The following is a 16277-nucleotide window of genomic DNA, read 5'->3' on the forward strand; positions in this document are numbered from 1 at the left end:
TTAGTTGACCTTGTATGTAATATGTACTTTCATGTACCTACTTCTGCAAATCTTCTAATAAAGTTTTCAATCAATCAATCAATCAAACGATTAATGGGTCATTCATTAATTTAAAACTCTATTTTCTATTTACGAAGGCCAGGTCATATCCTGTTAACTCATCTCATATCCTGTTAATCTATGTCATATCCTGTTAACCAAATATGGTCCATCAAGTTTCCGGGTGATAGATTTGATGTCTGCAGCTGGACCCTTCTCTGTCAAGCTAACGTTCCACACAGTCCGGTAGGGGGTGGTAATGCGCCACACAGTCCAGTAGGTGGCGGTAATGCACCTTAAGCTGGTTGCCAACCGCCAATCAAATAAAAAGAAGAAGAAGAAGAAGAAGCGTGTTGACTATGAACTCCCTCGTAGAGAGAGAACCCTTAGCTTAGCCATCATGCTAGTCAGACACACTGGGTGTGTTGATGCGCATGCGTAGACAGTAGTCTGAACATGTTCATCACATCAGGATTGCATCGTTGAGTGCTGCTGCTGAACACGTGACCACCGAGATGGTGTTTCTGAACGCGCCACCTATTCTCACTGTCATTCTATTATTATTATAATATTGATATTATTATTGTATATCGTTACAGACATGGAGTTGACACAGTACAGAGGATTAGCAGTAGCAGGACACTGGACGTGGACATGCAGACAGGAGGAGAGGTTCACAGCAGACAACAGTATTGATCATGTGAACTCTGCACAGGGAACATGGAGAACCTGCAAGAAAGTAAGTCAATGCAGGTTAAACAGATACAGCATGGTGCTTTCTAACTGTGACTCCACCATCAGTGGGTTAGGGTTAACTCCACCATCAGTGGGTTAGGGTTAGCTACACCATCAGTGGGTTAGGGTTAACTCCACCATCAGTGGGTTAGGGTTAACTACACCATCAGTGGGTTAGGGTTAGCTACACCATCAGTGGGTTAGGGTTAACTCCACCATCAGTGGGTTAGGGTTAACTACACCATCAGTGGGTTAGGGTTAGCTACACCATCAGTGGGTTAGGGTTAACTCCACCATCAGTGGGTTAGGGTTAACTCCACCATCAGTGGGTTAGGGTTAGCTACACCATCAGTGGGTTAGGGTTAACTCCACCATCAGTGGGTTAGGGTTAACTCCACCATCAGTGGGTTAGGGTTAACTCCACCATCAGTGGGTTAGGGTTAACTCCACCATCAGTGGGTTAGGGTTAACTACACCATCAGTGGGTTAGGGTTAACTCCACCATCAGTGGGTTAGGGTTAACTCCACCATCAGTGGGTTAGGGTTAACTCCACCATCAGTGGGTTAGGGTTAACTCCACCATCAGTGGGTTAGGGTTAACTACACCATCAGTGGGTTAGGGTTAACTCCACCATCAGTGGGTTAGGGTTAACTCCACCATCAGTGGGTTAGGGTTAACTACACCATCAGTGGGTTAGGGTTAACTACACCATCAGTGGGTTAGGGTTAGCTATAGTGCTGTCCCAAACGACTATTTTTCTAACGATTAATCTAGCGATTATTTTATCGGTGATTCGATTAGTCTAACGACTAATTTATCGATAAGTCTAACGATAATTTTTGTACTGTAAAAAAAAAAAAAAAACGTATTTGTCTCCACCTCACTGCTATGTTTAGCCAACTTGAATGCCAACATGGCCATTTAGAAGTCTGTCCATCACCACAACACATAGCTAGCTAACGTTACTCTCGCTGCTATGTTATGATTAGCTAAATTGATGCTAACGTAGCATGCGAGCTACGAGCTAGATAACGTACAGTAGGTGCTCGCACCACAATGACAATAGGCTACCGTAGCTAGCCAGCTACATAGCTAACGTTACTAACACCAGAAGACAAGACATACGAACTGTGGTGAGCTACATTGCTTGTGTAACATTAGCTAGTAGCTATCCATTTTTCACTCATACACTTAATTGTCTCGCCTGGTAAAATAAAGGTTCAAAAAAAAAAAAAAAAAAAAAAACGCCATTGGTTTATTTACGACTAACCGACGCATATTACGCTAACCGACGTATTGACGTAGTCGGTGACGTCGACGACGTCGAATAATCGTAACAGCCCTAGTTAGCTACACCATCAGTGGAAGGACTATCTCCGTTTAGAATGAGAAGGTTCTATCTCCGTTTAGAATGAGAAGGTTCTATCTCCGTTTAGAATGATAAGGTTCTATCTCCGTTTAGAATGATAAGGTTCTATCTCCGTTTAGAATGATAAGGTTCTATCTCCGTTTAGAATGATAAGGTTCTATCTCCGTTTAGAATGATAAGGTTCTATCTCCGTTTAGAATGATAAGGTTCTATCTCTGTTTAGAATGAGAAGGTTCTATCTCTGTTTAGAATGATAAGGTTCTATCTCCGTTTAGAATGATAAGGTTCTATCTCTGTTTAGAATGAGAAGGTTCTATCTCCGTTTAGAATGAGAAGGTTCTATCTCCGTTTAGAATGAGAAGGTTCTATCTCCGTTTAGAATGAGAAGGTTCTATCTCCGTTTAGAATGAGAAGGTTCTATCTCCGTTTAGAATGATAAGGTTCTATCTCCGTTTAGAATGATAAGGTTCTATCTCCGTTTAGAATGATAAGGTTCTATCTCTGTTTAGAATGAGAAGGTTCTATCTCTGTTTAGAATGATAAGGTTCTATCTCCGTTTAGAATGATAAGGTTCTATCTCTGTTTAGAATGAGAAGGTTCTATCTCCGTTTAGAATGAGAAGGTTCTATCTCCGTTTAGAATGATAAGGTTCTATCTCCGTTTAGGATGATAAGGTTCTATCTCCGTTTAGAATGATAAGGTTCTATCTCCGTTTAGAATGATAAGGTTCTATCTCCGTTTAGAATGATAAGGTTCTATCTCCGTTTAGAATGATAAGGTTCTATCTCCGTTTAGAATGATAAGGTTCTATCTCCGTTTAGAATGATAAGGTTCTATCTCTGTTTAGAATGAGAAGGTTCTATCTCTGTTTAGAATGATAAGGTTCTATCTCCGTTTAGAATGATAAGGTTCTATCTCTGTTTAGAATGAGAAGGTTCTATCTCCGTTTAGAATGAGAAGGTTCTATCTCCGTTTAGAATGAGAAGGTTCTATCTCCGTTTAGAATGAGAAGGTTCTATCTCCGTTTAGAATGAGAAGGTTCTATCTCCGTTTAGAATGATAAGGTTCTATCTCCGTTTAGAATGATAAGGTTCTATCTCCGTTTAGAATGATAAGGTTCTATCTCTGTTTAGAATGAGAAGGTTCTATCTCTGTTTAGAATGATAAGGTTCTATCTCCGTTTAGAATGATAAGGTTCTATCTCTGTTTAGAATGAGAAGGTTCTATCTCCGTTTAGAATGAGAAGGTTCTATCTCCGTTTAGAATGAGAAGGTTCTATCTCCGTTTAGAATGAGAAGGTTCTATCTCCGTTTAGAATGATAAGGTTCTATCTCCGTTTAGAATGATAAGGTTCTATCTCCGTTTAGAATGATAAGGTTCTATCTCCGTTTAGAATGAGAAGGTTCTATCTCCGTTTAGAATGAGAAGGTTCTATCTCTGTTTACAATTATAAGGTTCTATCTCCGTTTAGAATGATATGGTTCTATCTCCGTTTAGAATGATAAGGTTCTATCTCCGTTTAGAATGATAAGGTTCTATATCCGTTTAGAATGATAAGGTTCTATCTCCTTTTAGAATGATAAGGTTCTATCTCCGTTTAGGATGATAAGGTTCTATCTCCGTTTAGGATGATAAGGTTCTATCTCCATTTAGAATGAGAAGGTTCTATCTCCGTTTAGAATGATAAGGTTCTATCTCCGTTTAGAATGATAAGGTTCTATCTCCGTTTAGAATGATAAGGTTCTATCTCCGTTTAGAATGAGAAGGTTCTATCTCCGTTTAGAATGATAAGGTTCTATCTCCGTTTAGAACGATAAGGTTCTATCTCCGTTTAGAACGATAAGGTTCTATCTCCGTTTAGAACGATAAGGTTCTATCTCCGTTTAGAATGAGAAGGTTCTATCTCCGTTTAGAATGATAAGGTTCTATCTCCGTTTAGAATGAGAAGGTTCTATCTCTGTTTAGAATGATAAGGTTATATCTCCGTTTAGAATGATAAGGTTCTATCTCCGTTTAGAATGATAAGGTTCTATCTCCGTTTAGAATGATAAGGTTCTATCTCCGTTTAGAATGATAAGGTTCTATCTCTGTTTAGAATGATAAGGTTCTATCTCCGTTTAGAATGATATGGTTCTATCTCCGTTTAGAATGATAAGGTTCTATCTCCGTTTAGAATGATAACGTTCTATCTCCGTTTAGAATGATAACGTTCTATCTCCGTTTAGAATGAGAAGGTTCTATCTCCGTTTAGAATGATAAGGTTCTATCTCCGTTTAGAATGATAAGGTTCTATCTCCGTTTAGAATGATAAGGTTCTATCTCCGTTTAGAATGATAAGGTTCTATCTCCGTTTAGAATGATAAGGTTCTATCTCCGTTTAGAATGATATGGTTCTATCTCCGTTTAGAATGATAAGGTTCTATCTCCGTTTAGAATGATAAGGTTCTATCTCCGTTTAGAATGATAAGGTTCTATCTCCGTTTAGAATGATAAGGTTCTATCTCCGTTTAGAATGATAACGTTCTATCTCCGCTTAGAATGATAACGTTCTATCTCCGTTTAGGATGATAAGGTTCTATCTCCGTTTAGGATGATAAGGTTCTATCTCCGTTTAGAATGAGAAGGTTCTATCTCCGTTTAGAATGAGAAGGTTCTATCTCCGTTTAGAATGAGAAGGTTCTATCTCCGTTTAGAATGATAAGGTTCTATCTCCGTTTAGAATGATAAGGTTCTATCTCCGTTTAGAATGATACGGTTCTATCTCCGTTTAGAATGAGAAGGTTCTATCTCTGTTTAGAATGAGAAGGTTCTATCTCCGTTTAGAATGAGAAGGTTCTATCTCCGTTTAGAATGAGAAGGTTCTATCTCGGTTTAGAATGATAAGGTTCTATCTACGTTTAGAATGATAAGGTTCTATCTACGTTTAGAATGATAAGGTTCTATCTCTGTTTAGAATGATAAGGTTCTATCTCCGTTTAGGCCAGTTCAGAGATATTGAGCGCCAGAGAGGCTAGCCTAGCCGGGAGCGTACCTATGTTCCCCGGGTCCTATGTTCCCCGGTTCCCCGCTTCCGAAAAAGGGTCCTATGTTCCCCGCTTCCGAAGAAGGGTCCTATGTTCCCCGGGTCCTATGTTCCCCGCTTCCGAAAAAGGGTCCTATGTTCCCCGGGTCCTATGTTCCCCGGGTCCTATGTTCCCCGCTTCCGAAAAAGGGTCCTATGTTCCCCGGGTCCTATGTTCCCCGCTTCCGAAAAAGGGTCCTATGTTCCCCGGGTCCTATGTTCCCCGCTCCAGAAAAAGGGTCCTATGTTCCCCGGGTCCTATGTTCCCCGCTCCCTCTGTGGAGGGAGTTGGAGGCCCGTCTACTGAGGCTGAAAGAACAATATATTCAGGGCCTCAGACATCTGGCTTCGTACTGGAGGGCTGTGTTAGTACCTGGATGGGAGACCGCCTGGGAATACACGGTGCTGTAAGCTTTTCGTACCTCCACGTTACCGAGGAGAGGCGCGTGCAGAGGCCGAGGAGAGTGTACTCTTTTCGGATAGACATTTATGCATGCTCTCGGGGTTCGAAACATAACTTCCCGGGGTGCCAGCGGGGTGGTTGATGGCTTAAAATGACCGTATAGCTATGTTGGAGTGAGCCAGCATAGTCTTGTATTTTTACCACCTTCCTAGCCGGTGTTATAATTGGACAAAGACGGTGCCCGGGGCACACTCTTTGCGGGTTAATAACTTCGTTTTAACGGGGCTTACGGTGAAAATTCAAATGTGTCCGGACAGGGGAGATGGGCGGGATCGTAAATCACTTTGAGTGGAGTCGATTGGAGACCCCCATCGATGTCGACACTGCTCGTGGTGAAGTTAAGCACTTGACGCATGTTGAACTCCCGGTATATTGAGTTTACTCCCGGTTCACTTCTCGGGGTGGCACCACGGTGGTTCAGGGCTCAAAATGACTGTATACCGATGGTGGAGTTATCCAGCATAGTCTTGTGTTTCTACCCCCTTCATAGCCGGTGTTATTAACGGCCAAAGACGGTGCCCGGAGGCACCCTTTACGGGTTAATAACTGTAGTTTACCGTGGGTTACGGTAAAAATTCAAACGTGTCCCAAGAGGGGAGAGGACAGGGAATCTAGAACCATTTGAATTGTGTCGATACGACACTCTTATCACGGTCGACACATCGCGGAGCGAATTCCCGGTTAGAAATTGTCTGTCCCCCCGCTGATATCCTCCATGACGTGCTGCTGCTTAGAGCAGCGGGTGAACTCCCGGTTCATTGAGTTTACGGTTAAAAGCATATCTTCTCGGGGTGTCAGCGCGGTGGTTAAGGGCTCAAAATGACCGTATACCGATGGTGAAGTTAGCAAAGGAGTATTGTGTTTGTACCACCTTCATAGCCGGTGTTATTCACGGGTAAAGACGGTGCCCGGAGGCACCCTTTGCGGGTTAATAACTGTGATTTACCGTGGGTTAGGATAACAATTCAAACGTGTCCGGATAGGGGAGAGGACAGGGAATCCAAAACCATTTGAATGGTGTCGATCCTACACTCCTATCACGGTCGACACAGCGCGGAGCGAATTCCCGGGTAGAACTATTCCCACCCCCCGCTGTCAACGGGAGTTTCATCCAGCAGCAAGTGGTGCTGCTTAGAGCAGCGGGTGAACTCCCGGTTCATTGAGTTTACGGTTAAAAGCATATCTTCTCGGGGTGTCAGCGCGGTGGTTAAGGGCTCAAAATGACCGTATACCGATGGTGAAGTTAGCAAAGGAGTATTGTGTTTGTACCACCTTCATAGCCGGTGTTATTCACGGGCAAAGACGGTGCCCGGAGGCACCCTTTGCGGGGTAATAACTGTGATTTACCGTGGGTTAGGATAACAATTCAAACGTGTCCGGATAGGGGAGAGGACAGGGAATCCAAAACCATTTGAATGGTGTCGATCCTCCACTCCTATCACGGTCGACACAGCGCGGAGCGAATTCCCGGGTAGAACGATTCTCTCCCCCCGCTGTCAACGGGAGTCGTCAACCAGGAAGCGGTTCTCTGAGCAGCAGCGGGGGGGGGGGGGGGGGGGACCCTTCGCTTACGGCCGAATATCTCCGCGTCACAATGGGTTAGAATTCCAAACTAAGATTCTAAATGATCACAATAGCATGCTGAACACTCTAAAAATTGAATGGAGTCTCAGTCATGTACCGTTAACAAGATAGAATAAGCAAAGCAGATTTATGGTACCTCGTAAAACGCTCATCAGGGGGGGGGGGGACCCGTCGCTTATGGACGAATATCTCAGCGTCACAATGAGTTATAATTCCAAACAAAAATTCTCCATGATCACAATAGCATGCTAAACAAACTGAACTTTGAATGGAGTCATAGTCATGTACCGTTAACGAGATATAATACGAAAAGCATATTTTTCAATGTCGCTCAAAACCGCACAGCAGGGGGGGGAGACCCGCCTTTCTTAAATCAATAACTATCTTTAACTTCGATTTCGATAATAATAGTCCACGAGTGAAGTGATCAAAATCATAAGGGCAACATACTGATCTTTAAATGGAGTCTGTAGGTTATACCGTTACCGAGTTATGGGAAATCCTTAACGGTTTTCATTGATTTTTGAGACCCGGGGAACATCGGACCCTTATTCTGGAGCGGGGAACATAGGACCCGGGGAACATAGGACCCTTTTTCGGAAGCGGGGAACATAGGACCCGGGGAACATAGGACCCTTTTTCGGAAGCGGGGAACATAGGACCCTTTTTCGGAAGCGGGGAACATAGGACCCTTTTTCGGAAGCGGAGCTAAGAAATCGGGGAACATAGGACCCGGGGAACATAGGGATGACCCCGCCTAGCCTGGGGTAGCACAGTTAGCAGCTCCTGACTGGAGCACACAGAACCAAACTGTCTATCTGTCTCTATATATCTGTCTCTATCTGTCTCTCTCTCTCTCTCTCTCTCTCTCTCTCTCTGTCTCTCTGTCTCTCTGTCTCTCTCTCTCTGTCTGTCTCTCTCTCTCTCTCTCTCTGTCTCTCTCTCTCTCTCTGTCTCTCTCTCTGTCTCTCTCTGTCTCTCTCTCTCTCTGTCTCTCAATTCAATTTCAATTTCAAAGGGCTTTATTGGCATGGGAAACATACATTTACATTGCCAAAGCATGTGAAGTGTGAAGATAAAAAAAAAACTGGTTAACCCCCCTGTTTTTGTTTTGCTTCTGTCTGTCTCCCCCTAGGTGAAGTGGTTCTCCGTTTCATTCGGTGTGGCGTGGCAGGCTGTGGATCAGTTCCAAACTTCTTAGTGTAAGCGTGTAAAGGGTTGGATTTAAAGAGACCGCACACACACACACACACACACACACATCCATTACAGACATGGAGAAACAGAGTAGCAGCACACTGGATTTGGACCGAGAGCGACAGTATTGTGAACTCTGCGGGAACATGGAGAACCTACTGAAGTGCGGCCGGTGCCGAAACTCGTTTTATTGCAGCAAGGAGCATCAGAAACAGCACTGGAAGAAGCACAAGCTCATCTGCAGAGAGACCGAGGAGGAGAAAACGCAGGTTGCAACACAGAAACCCGAACCCCGGCAGCCGTCAGAGGACGGTAGAGAAGGAGGAGGGAAGGAGGGGCAACAAAAGAACCGAGCCGCCGAACCGGAGGACCACCGCGCATCCCCGGGGAGCGGCGAGAGTATGAAAGGGTTCATCACCAACGCGGAGGGAGCCGGGGGGGTCCCCGACCACAACCCAGGGTCTAATAACACCAAACCCAAAGGACAAACTAGATCCACGCCTCAGAAACTTGCCATGGAGTATATAGTCCCATGCATGAGCAAGCATGGCATCTGTGTGGTGGACAACTTCCTCGGAGGGGCCGCGGGGCTGGGCATCTTAGAGGACGTGAGAGCCCTGCACCGGACCGGGCGGTTCACTGACGGCCAGCTGGTCAGTCAGAAGAGCGACTCCACTAAGGACATTAAGGACATCCGCGGAGACCAGATCATCTGGATCGAGGGCAGGGAGGCCGGCTGCTGCCAGAAGATCCGCTTTCTCATGAGCTGCATGGACGACCTGGTCAGACATTGTAATGGTCAACTGGGAAACTACACCATCAATGGAAGGACGAAAGTAAGTAAATGCAGGTTAAACATGAACATAAAGCATGGTGATTTCATTAGAGGGCATAGGCATATAACTGTGCTGTTGGAAATGGAAATTAGACTAGCCTAATGCATTTAGAGAGGGAACTACAAGCCTATGCCATACACATACATATACACACTTGTGGAGGTCGGGATGAGTCTTGCCAAGGAAAACTCACTTGACTCCAGTCCAGTTTTTATTACTGCTTTTTGCGAAATAAAGATATCTGACCACACCAGGTTTTGCGGCGATCACTAAAAAGTTAAATCTCACGAAACCGAGCGTTCTACGGGTCTGTCGCTGTAAACATAATCTCATAATTTATGATTATTAAAACGGATGTTGACGAAATAATACAACACTTAAAAAAACATATAGAGGTATATTTTAATGTTGAAATGTAACAATATATTGTCATATAATTGCCACAAAAGTGCATTTGATATTTGTAGTTCATGTTATTTTTGTAGAATTATTCCTAGCGTCCACATTCTGTCACGTGACCTAACACCCTGCCTATGGATAGCATTTTTCTTCACACCTCATTGAACTGTTGCATTCCATGGGTGCGTTCGTACATTCGCTGTGGAAATCTCATCAGCACTCGTGGAATGCCTCTTGTCCAATAAAATTACTTGGTCTCTTTATGACGTTGAACCCAGTGTGCACACCCCGACGCGAATTTACGAACGCAGCCCATATCTATTGCGTATCTACCTGCAACGTTTCAAACGTGGTGGATAGAAATGTATTCCTGGTTGCATTTTATTTCATAGTATTACATTATGTTGTATTTACTAGGAAACAATGTGGTAATTCTGGTAGACCTACTAACTTCATAAAATTCACATATTTGATCACTGTTATTCTTTGTTATTACGAATCCCAAAGAAACAAACGGTTAAAAATGGCCAAATACATGTTAATCAAAATTCACATTTCATATAGGCTTATTAAAACAGCTATACATCCAGTTCAGTTTTCACATTTGAAGTTGTCATGGACATCAAGGTCATCCCCCTGAAGACCTGTACCGACTTTGGTGTTGATAACCTTGATGATGCTCATAATGGAGATGGATTATATGGACATGATGTCTTAAAACCTGTTTCATTGCTGCTTGCAGCTTCATTGTAATGTCTAAAGCACCTTACACATAGGCTACTGGAAATGACGGTGAAGGAATCCGTGCGTGGCATAGGACGTTTACTCGTCTTTTCATCTTTCACTTCTGTGTCTCTGGGTGGTTTGGGGCAGGCTTGTGTTCAGAGACGTGGAGAAGACAGACTGACAGACAGACACACAGATACACAGACACACACACAGACAGACAGACAGACTGACAGACAGGAAAGGAAGCTGTGGGTAGACCTTTCGAGGAACCAAGACAGTTAGTTCTCTTTATGTGGTAGTGTGTGTGTCTGTGTGTGTGTGTGTGTGTGTGTGTGTGTGTGTGTGTGTGTGTGTAGGTGTTTAGAGGCTTCAATGGTATGAGAAATAAATGTAACAAACATCCTTTACTCCACTGCAAAGGCAAATTTAGTAGCAGTTATCACCATCATCCTATCAACTATGGCTATTAGTTACAATGGACTAACCAAATATGTCATATAATGCTTTCAGACTACTTATTCAGTATAGGGCATGGTATTCATAACTGCTATGCTACATTACTGTTATGCTACTTAGCTTAGATTGTGTACAGCAGTAGTATCATTAACATTATCATAAAAATGATTTGGATCAAAGTATATCTTCCCAACCTAGCCCTTGCAGGCTATGAGCTTCCTCCTAGTGAGCCGTGTCTGACCCTAGGCCTGCGTGTGTGTGTGACCTGGGTGCTCTATATAGCAGTGGTTCTCAACTGACCTGGTCTTGGGTCCCACATTTTCCCAGGGTCATTAGGTCGTGACCCACTTTTGTAGAATTAAAGAAATTAAATACTTAACAGGCTGTTTTTACTCAACAGGAATTTGGGGAAGCTAATGAGAGAGTTGGGTGTGATGTGCTTTACTCCAGATAAGAGTTTAACAGTCTTGGTTGATGGACGGTAGACTACTCTCAGATCATGCTCAGTGTCCAACCTGTTCCTCTGCTTCGACTTGAGCTGGACCAAAGTTGAGAAGCCGCTTTTGGCACAGATAGGCAGTGCTGAATGGTATGACGATTCTGAATGCATGAGTGGCGAGGGACGGATACATCGTCACATCGTTGCACCAGAACTGGAGGAGGCTTTTACCTCACTGAATTTCCTTTTCAGCGTCTGATCACATGACAGGTCCACCAGCTGATCCTCTCCCTTGCTTGGCAACGTGACGCTTTCCATGTCGGTTCTGAAGGGGGTCATATTTGAGCTTCGACATATCCAGCTACTCCTCGAATGGCAGGTGACACGCTAATCAAAAACATTTTGACGTGACAATGGCAACGGCTATCCTACTGCACGTCTTTCACGCACGTCTGTCAAAATAAAAGCCTGACATCAGATAGCTAATTACTCTGCTAACCCTAACCCTAACCCTAACCCTAATGCTGATCAGAGCACGACCCCGTGTCCTGAGACGGACCCGGGAGAGGATGAGCTCCTAACCCTAACCCTAACCCTAACCCTAATGCTGATCAGAGCACGACCCCGTGACCCCGTGTCCTGAGACGGTGCCATGTTGTCTGTGCACAGCCACACAGTGTAGAGACGAGAGCGAAACGTGTCTGTGACAGAGGGTCTGACTCTGAAACATGTCTGTGACAGATGGTCTGACTCTGAAACATGTCTGTGACAGATGGTCTGACTCTGAAACATGTCTGTGACAGAGGGTCTGACTCTGAAACATGTCTGTGACAGATGGTCTGACTCTGAAACATGTCTGTGACAGAGGGTCTGACTCTGAAACATGTCTGTGACAGAGGGTCTGACTCTGAAACATGTCTGTGACAGATGGTCTGACTCTGAAACATGTCTGTGACAGATGGTCTGACTCTGAAACATGTCTGTGACAGATGGTCTGACTCTGAAACATGTCTGTGACAGATGGTCTGACTCTGAAACATGTCTGTGACAGAGGGTCTGACTCTGAAACATGTCTGTGACAGAGGGTCTGACTCTGAAACATGTCTGTGACAGAGGGTCTGACTCTGAAACATGTCTGTGACAGAGGGTCTGACTCTGAAACATGTCTGTGACAGATGGTCTGACTCTGAAACATGTCTGTGACAGATGGTCTGACTCTGAAACATGTCTGTGACAGAGGGTCTGACTCTGAAACATGTCTGTGACAGATGGTCTGACTCTGAAACATGTCTGTGACAGAGGGTCTGACTCTGAAACATGTCTGTGACAGAGGGTCTGACTCTGAAACATGTCTGTGACAGAGGGTCTGACTCTGAAACATGTCTGTGACAGAGGGTCTGACTCTGAAACATGTCTGTGACAGAGGGTCTGACTCTGAAACATGTCTGTGACAGAGGGTCTGACTCTGAAACATGTCTGTGACAGAGGGTCTGACTCTGAAACATGTCTGTGACAGATGGTCTGACTCTGAAACAAGTCTGTGACAGAGGGTCTGACTCTGAAACATGTCTGTGACAGATGGTCTGACTCTGAAACATGTCTGTGACAGAGGGTCTGACTCTGAAACATGTCTGTGACAGATGGTCTGACTCTGAAACATGTCTGTGACAGATGGTCTGACTCTGAAACATGTCTGTGACAGAGGGTCTGACTCTGAAACATGTCTGTGACAGAGGGTCTGACTCTGAAACATGTCTGTGACAGATGGTCTGACTCTGAAACATGTCTGTGACAGAGGGTCTGACTCTGAAACATGTCTGTGACAGATGGTCTGACTCTGAAACATGTCTGTGACAGATGGTCTGACTCTGAAACATGTCTGTGACAGAGGGTCTGACTCTGAAACATGTCTGTGACAGAGGGTCTGACTCTGAAACATGTCTGTGACAGAGGGTCTGACTCTGAAACATGTCTGTGACAGAGGGTCTGACTCTGAAACATGTCTGTGACAGAGGGTCTGACTCTGAAACATGTCTGTGACAGATGGTCTGACTCTGAAACATGTCTGTGACAGATGGTCTGACTCTGAAACATGTCTGTGACAGATGGTCTGACTCTGAAACATGTCTGTGACAGATGGTCTGACTAGGGTTGCCACCTTTCAGTCAGAGAAATAAGGAACTCCCCTCGCAGTAGGGGCCCCGCTCCTCGGGACCACGACCACCACGGGCCCAAGGGCGGGGTGGGGGCGCCAGTGCTAGTAAATCATAAGTTAAACATCGTTTCAATAAAGCCTTAAGGGCTGCCAAGTTTCACCAAAAGTTTGGAGTGAGATTTTTTGGAGGTGGAGCGACCCAAAACTGTGCACGTTTTGGCAGCGGCGGCCCCTCTCTCCCACACACAATTATTTGTGCAAGTTTCCTGCAATTTTACATGTTGTTCATAATAAACCAGCACAAAAAATAAAAATTATTGGAACATTTGATAAAACAAGACAAATTCAGACAATATATCATATTTATGTAAATGTATGTATCTTAATAAACAAATACAGTAGCCTACAGAGTCTAAAAGAAAATTGGGCCACATCAACAGGACTCAGCCCCTTGGTCAGAAGCAGAAAGACCCGTGGTCATCATCTTATATACAGTGCATTGCTCATAGATGGCTATCATGTTATACAGTACATACCAGGGTTTTTCCTGGGTCCGATGACCGGTGATGTTTTTTGAGGGACCCCCAATTGTTGTATTTGTATTGTACATTGTAATTAATAATAATAATAATAATAACAATGTTATATTATGTTACAGTAGAGAAACAAAAAACAGTTACCAAAACTCTAAAGTTGCAAAGTAGGCCTATTATCTCACCCAAATTAAGTGAATATTAAGTGAGTAGGCCTATTTAAGAAACGGTATGCCATAGTGTCTCTGAGATAAAGGATACAATCCGTTTTCACACTCGTGTTGAATAACAGAAGATTAATGGAGGGGGGAAAACATGAGTGTGAGGACGGAGGATGATGAGCAAAGTCCCATCATGGATTTTATCTGGAATTTCACTGCCAATCTCTCCTCCATCACCCCGAAAAAGAGAACAGAGGATGAAACAACTTGCGATTTGAAAGTACCAGGCTACCAGATACGTATGCACATATTTTGCAACCAGGGTTGCCAGACGGAATTGACCATTTCCAGCCCAACCAGTCTAAAAGCTGCCGAATCCACCCGGCCAGTGTGACCAAAAGTAGCCCAATCTGGCAACACTGCTTGCTACGTTCTAAGACTTACGTGCAGCTCGAGTGAACACAGGTTCTTCCAGCAGCGCGCGCCTCCCGCTTCGATTGCAGACTCAAGTTAACGCGCGTGCAGAAAGATGCCACGAAACTCGTGTCCGGTAGCTTTATTTAAAGGAATTTAAAAAAATAAAAGACTTGGCAGCTCTGTATGATATATTGGTGGAATCACGCAATGTGGGTGGATTGAAAATACGGAACAAACAGCGTTCCGTATTGGTTCAAAACGGGACGCATCTTTTAACCGTCAGATACGGAACGATTCCGTATTTTAAGGGACGGGTGGCAACCCTAGGTCTGACTCTGAAACATGTCTGTGACAGATGGTCTGACTCTGAAACATGTCTGTGACAGATGGTCTGACTCTGAAACATGTCTGTGACAGATGGTCTGACTCTGAAACATGTCTGTGACAGAGGGTCTGACTCTGAAACATGTCTGTGACAGAGGGTCTGACTCTGAAACATGTCTGTGACAGATGGTCTGACTCTGAAACATGTCTGTGACAGATGGTCTGACTCTGAAACATGTCTGTGACAGATGGTCTGACTCTGAAACATGTCTGTGACAGAGGGTCTGACTCTGAAACATGTCTGTGACAGAGGGTCTGACTCTGAAACATGTCTGTGACAGAGGGTCTGACTCTGAAACATGTCTGTGACAGAGGGTCTGACTCTGAAACATGTCTGTGACAGATGGTCTGACTCTGAAACATGTCTGTGACAGATGGTCTGACTCTGAAACATGTCTGTGACAGAGGGTCTGACTCTGAAACATGTCTGTGACAGATGGTCTGACTCTGAAACATGTCTGTGACAGAGGGTCTGACTCTGAAACATGTCTGTGACAGATGGTCTGACTCTGAAACATGTCTGTGACAGAGGGTCTGACTCTGAAACATGTCTGTGACAGAGGGTCTGACTCTGAAACATGTCTGTGACAGATGGTCTGACTCTGAAACATGTCTGTGACACAGAGGGTCTGACTCTGAAACATGTCTGTGACAGATGGTCTGACTCTGAAACATGTCTGTGACAGATGGTCTGACTCTGAAACATGTCTGTGACAGAGGGTCTGACTCTGAAACATGTCTGTGACAGATGGTCTGACTCTGAAACATGTCTGTGACAGAGGGTCTGACTCTGAAACATGTCTGTGACACAGAGGGTCTGACTCTGAAACATGTCTGTGACAGATGGTCTGACTCTGAAACATGTCTGTGACAGAGGGTCTGACTCTGAAACATGTCTGTGACAGATGGTCTGACTCTGAAACATGTCTGTGACAGATGGTCTGACTCTGAAACATGTCTGTGACAGATGGTCTGACTCTGAAACATGCGCAACATCGTTCAGTGTGAGTTCATGTCGCTCGCTGGTGGCTTTATAAGAACATTCCATTGTCCCATATTTGTCTGACAGGTTTAGCGACGGTAGCTAATAGTAGTATTGTTTTTCCAATGTTATTGTTTGACAGAAGTAGCAGCCAGTAAACATGGTAGTGTGTGTAGGTTGCTAGACAGCAAAGTTAGCTTATTGTTATCAGCAACAGTAATAAAAGTCGTTATCTCGTGTCACATATCACCATGCTAACCATGCTAACCAGCTATCACCATGCTAACCATCTTAACCAGCTATCACCATGCTAACCATGCTAACCAGCTATCACCAT

At 44.2% G+C, this 16277-nt stretch overlaps 1 protein-coding gene across 1 annotated transcript in view; it reads left to right on the forward strand.

Annotated features, from left to right (window-relative positions):
* The first annotated feature begins 611 nt into the window (after positions 1-611).
* The window catches only part of egln1a (egl-9 family hypoxia-inducible factor 1a), a 42438-nt gene continuing 26772 nt past the window's right edge, over positions 612-16277 (forward strand). Inside the window, exons 1-2 of the mRNA XM_080540307.1 lie at positions 612-778; positions 8388-9285. Coding sequence (XP_080396433.1) covers positions 8527-9285 — 759 coding nt within the window. The 5' untranslated portion in view covers positions 612-778; positions 8388-8526. The remainder of the gene's footprint in view (positions 779-8387; positions 9286-16277) is intronic.

This window comes from Nansenia antarctica (assembly GCF_963989245.1).
Source record: "Nansenia antarctica genome assembly, chromosome: 1".
Taxonomy (NCBI): Eukaryota; Metazoa; Chordata; class Actinopteri; order Argentiniformes; family Microstomatidae; genus Nansenia; species Nansenia antarctica.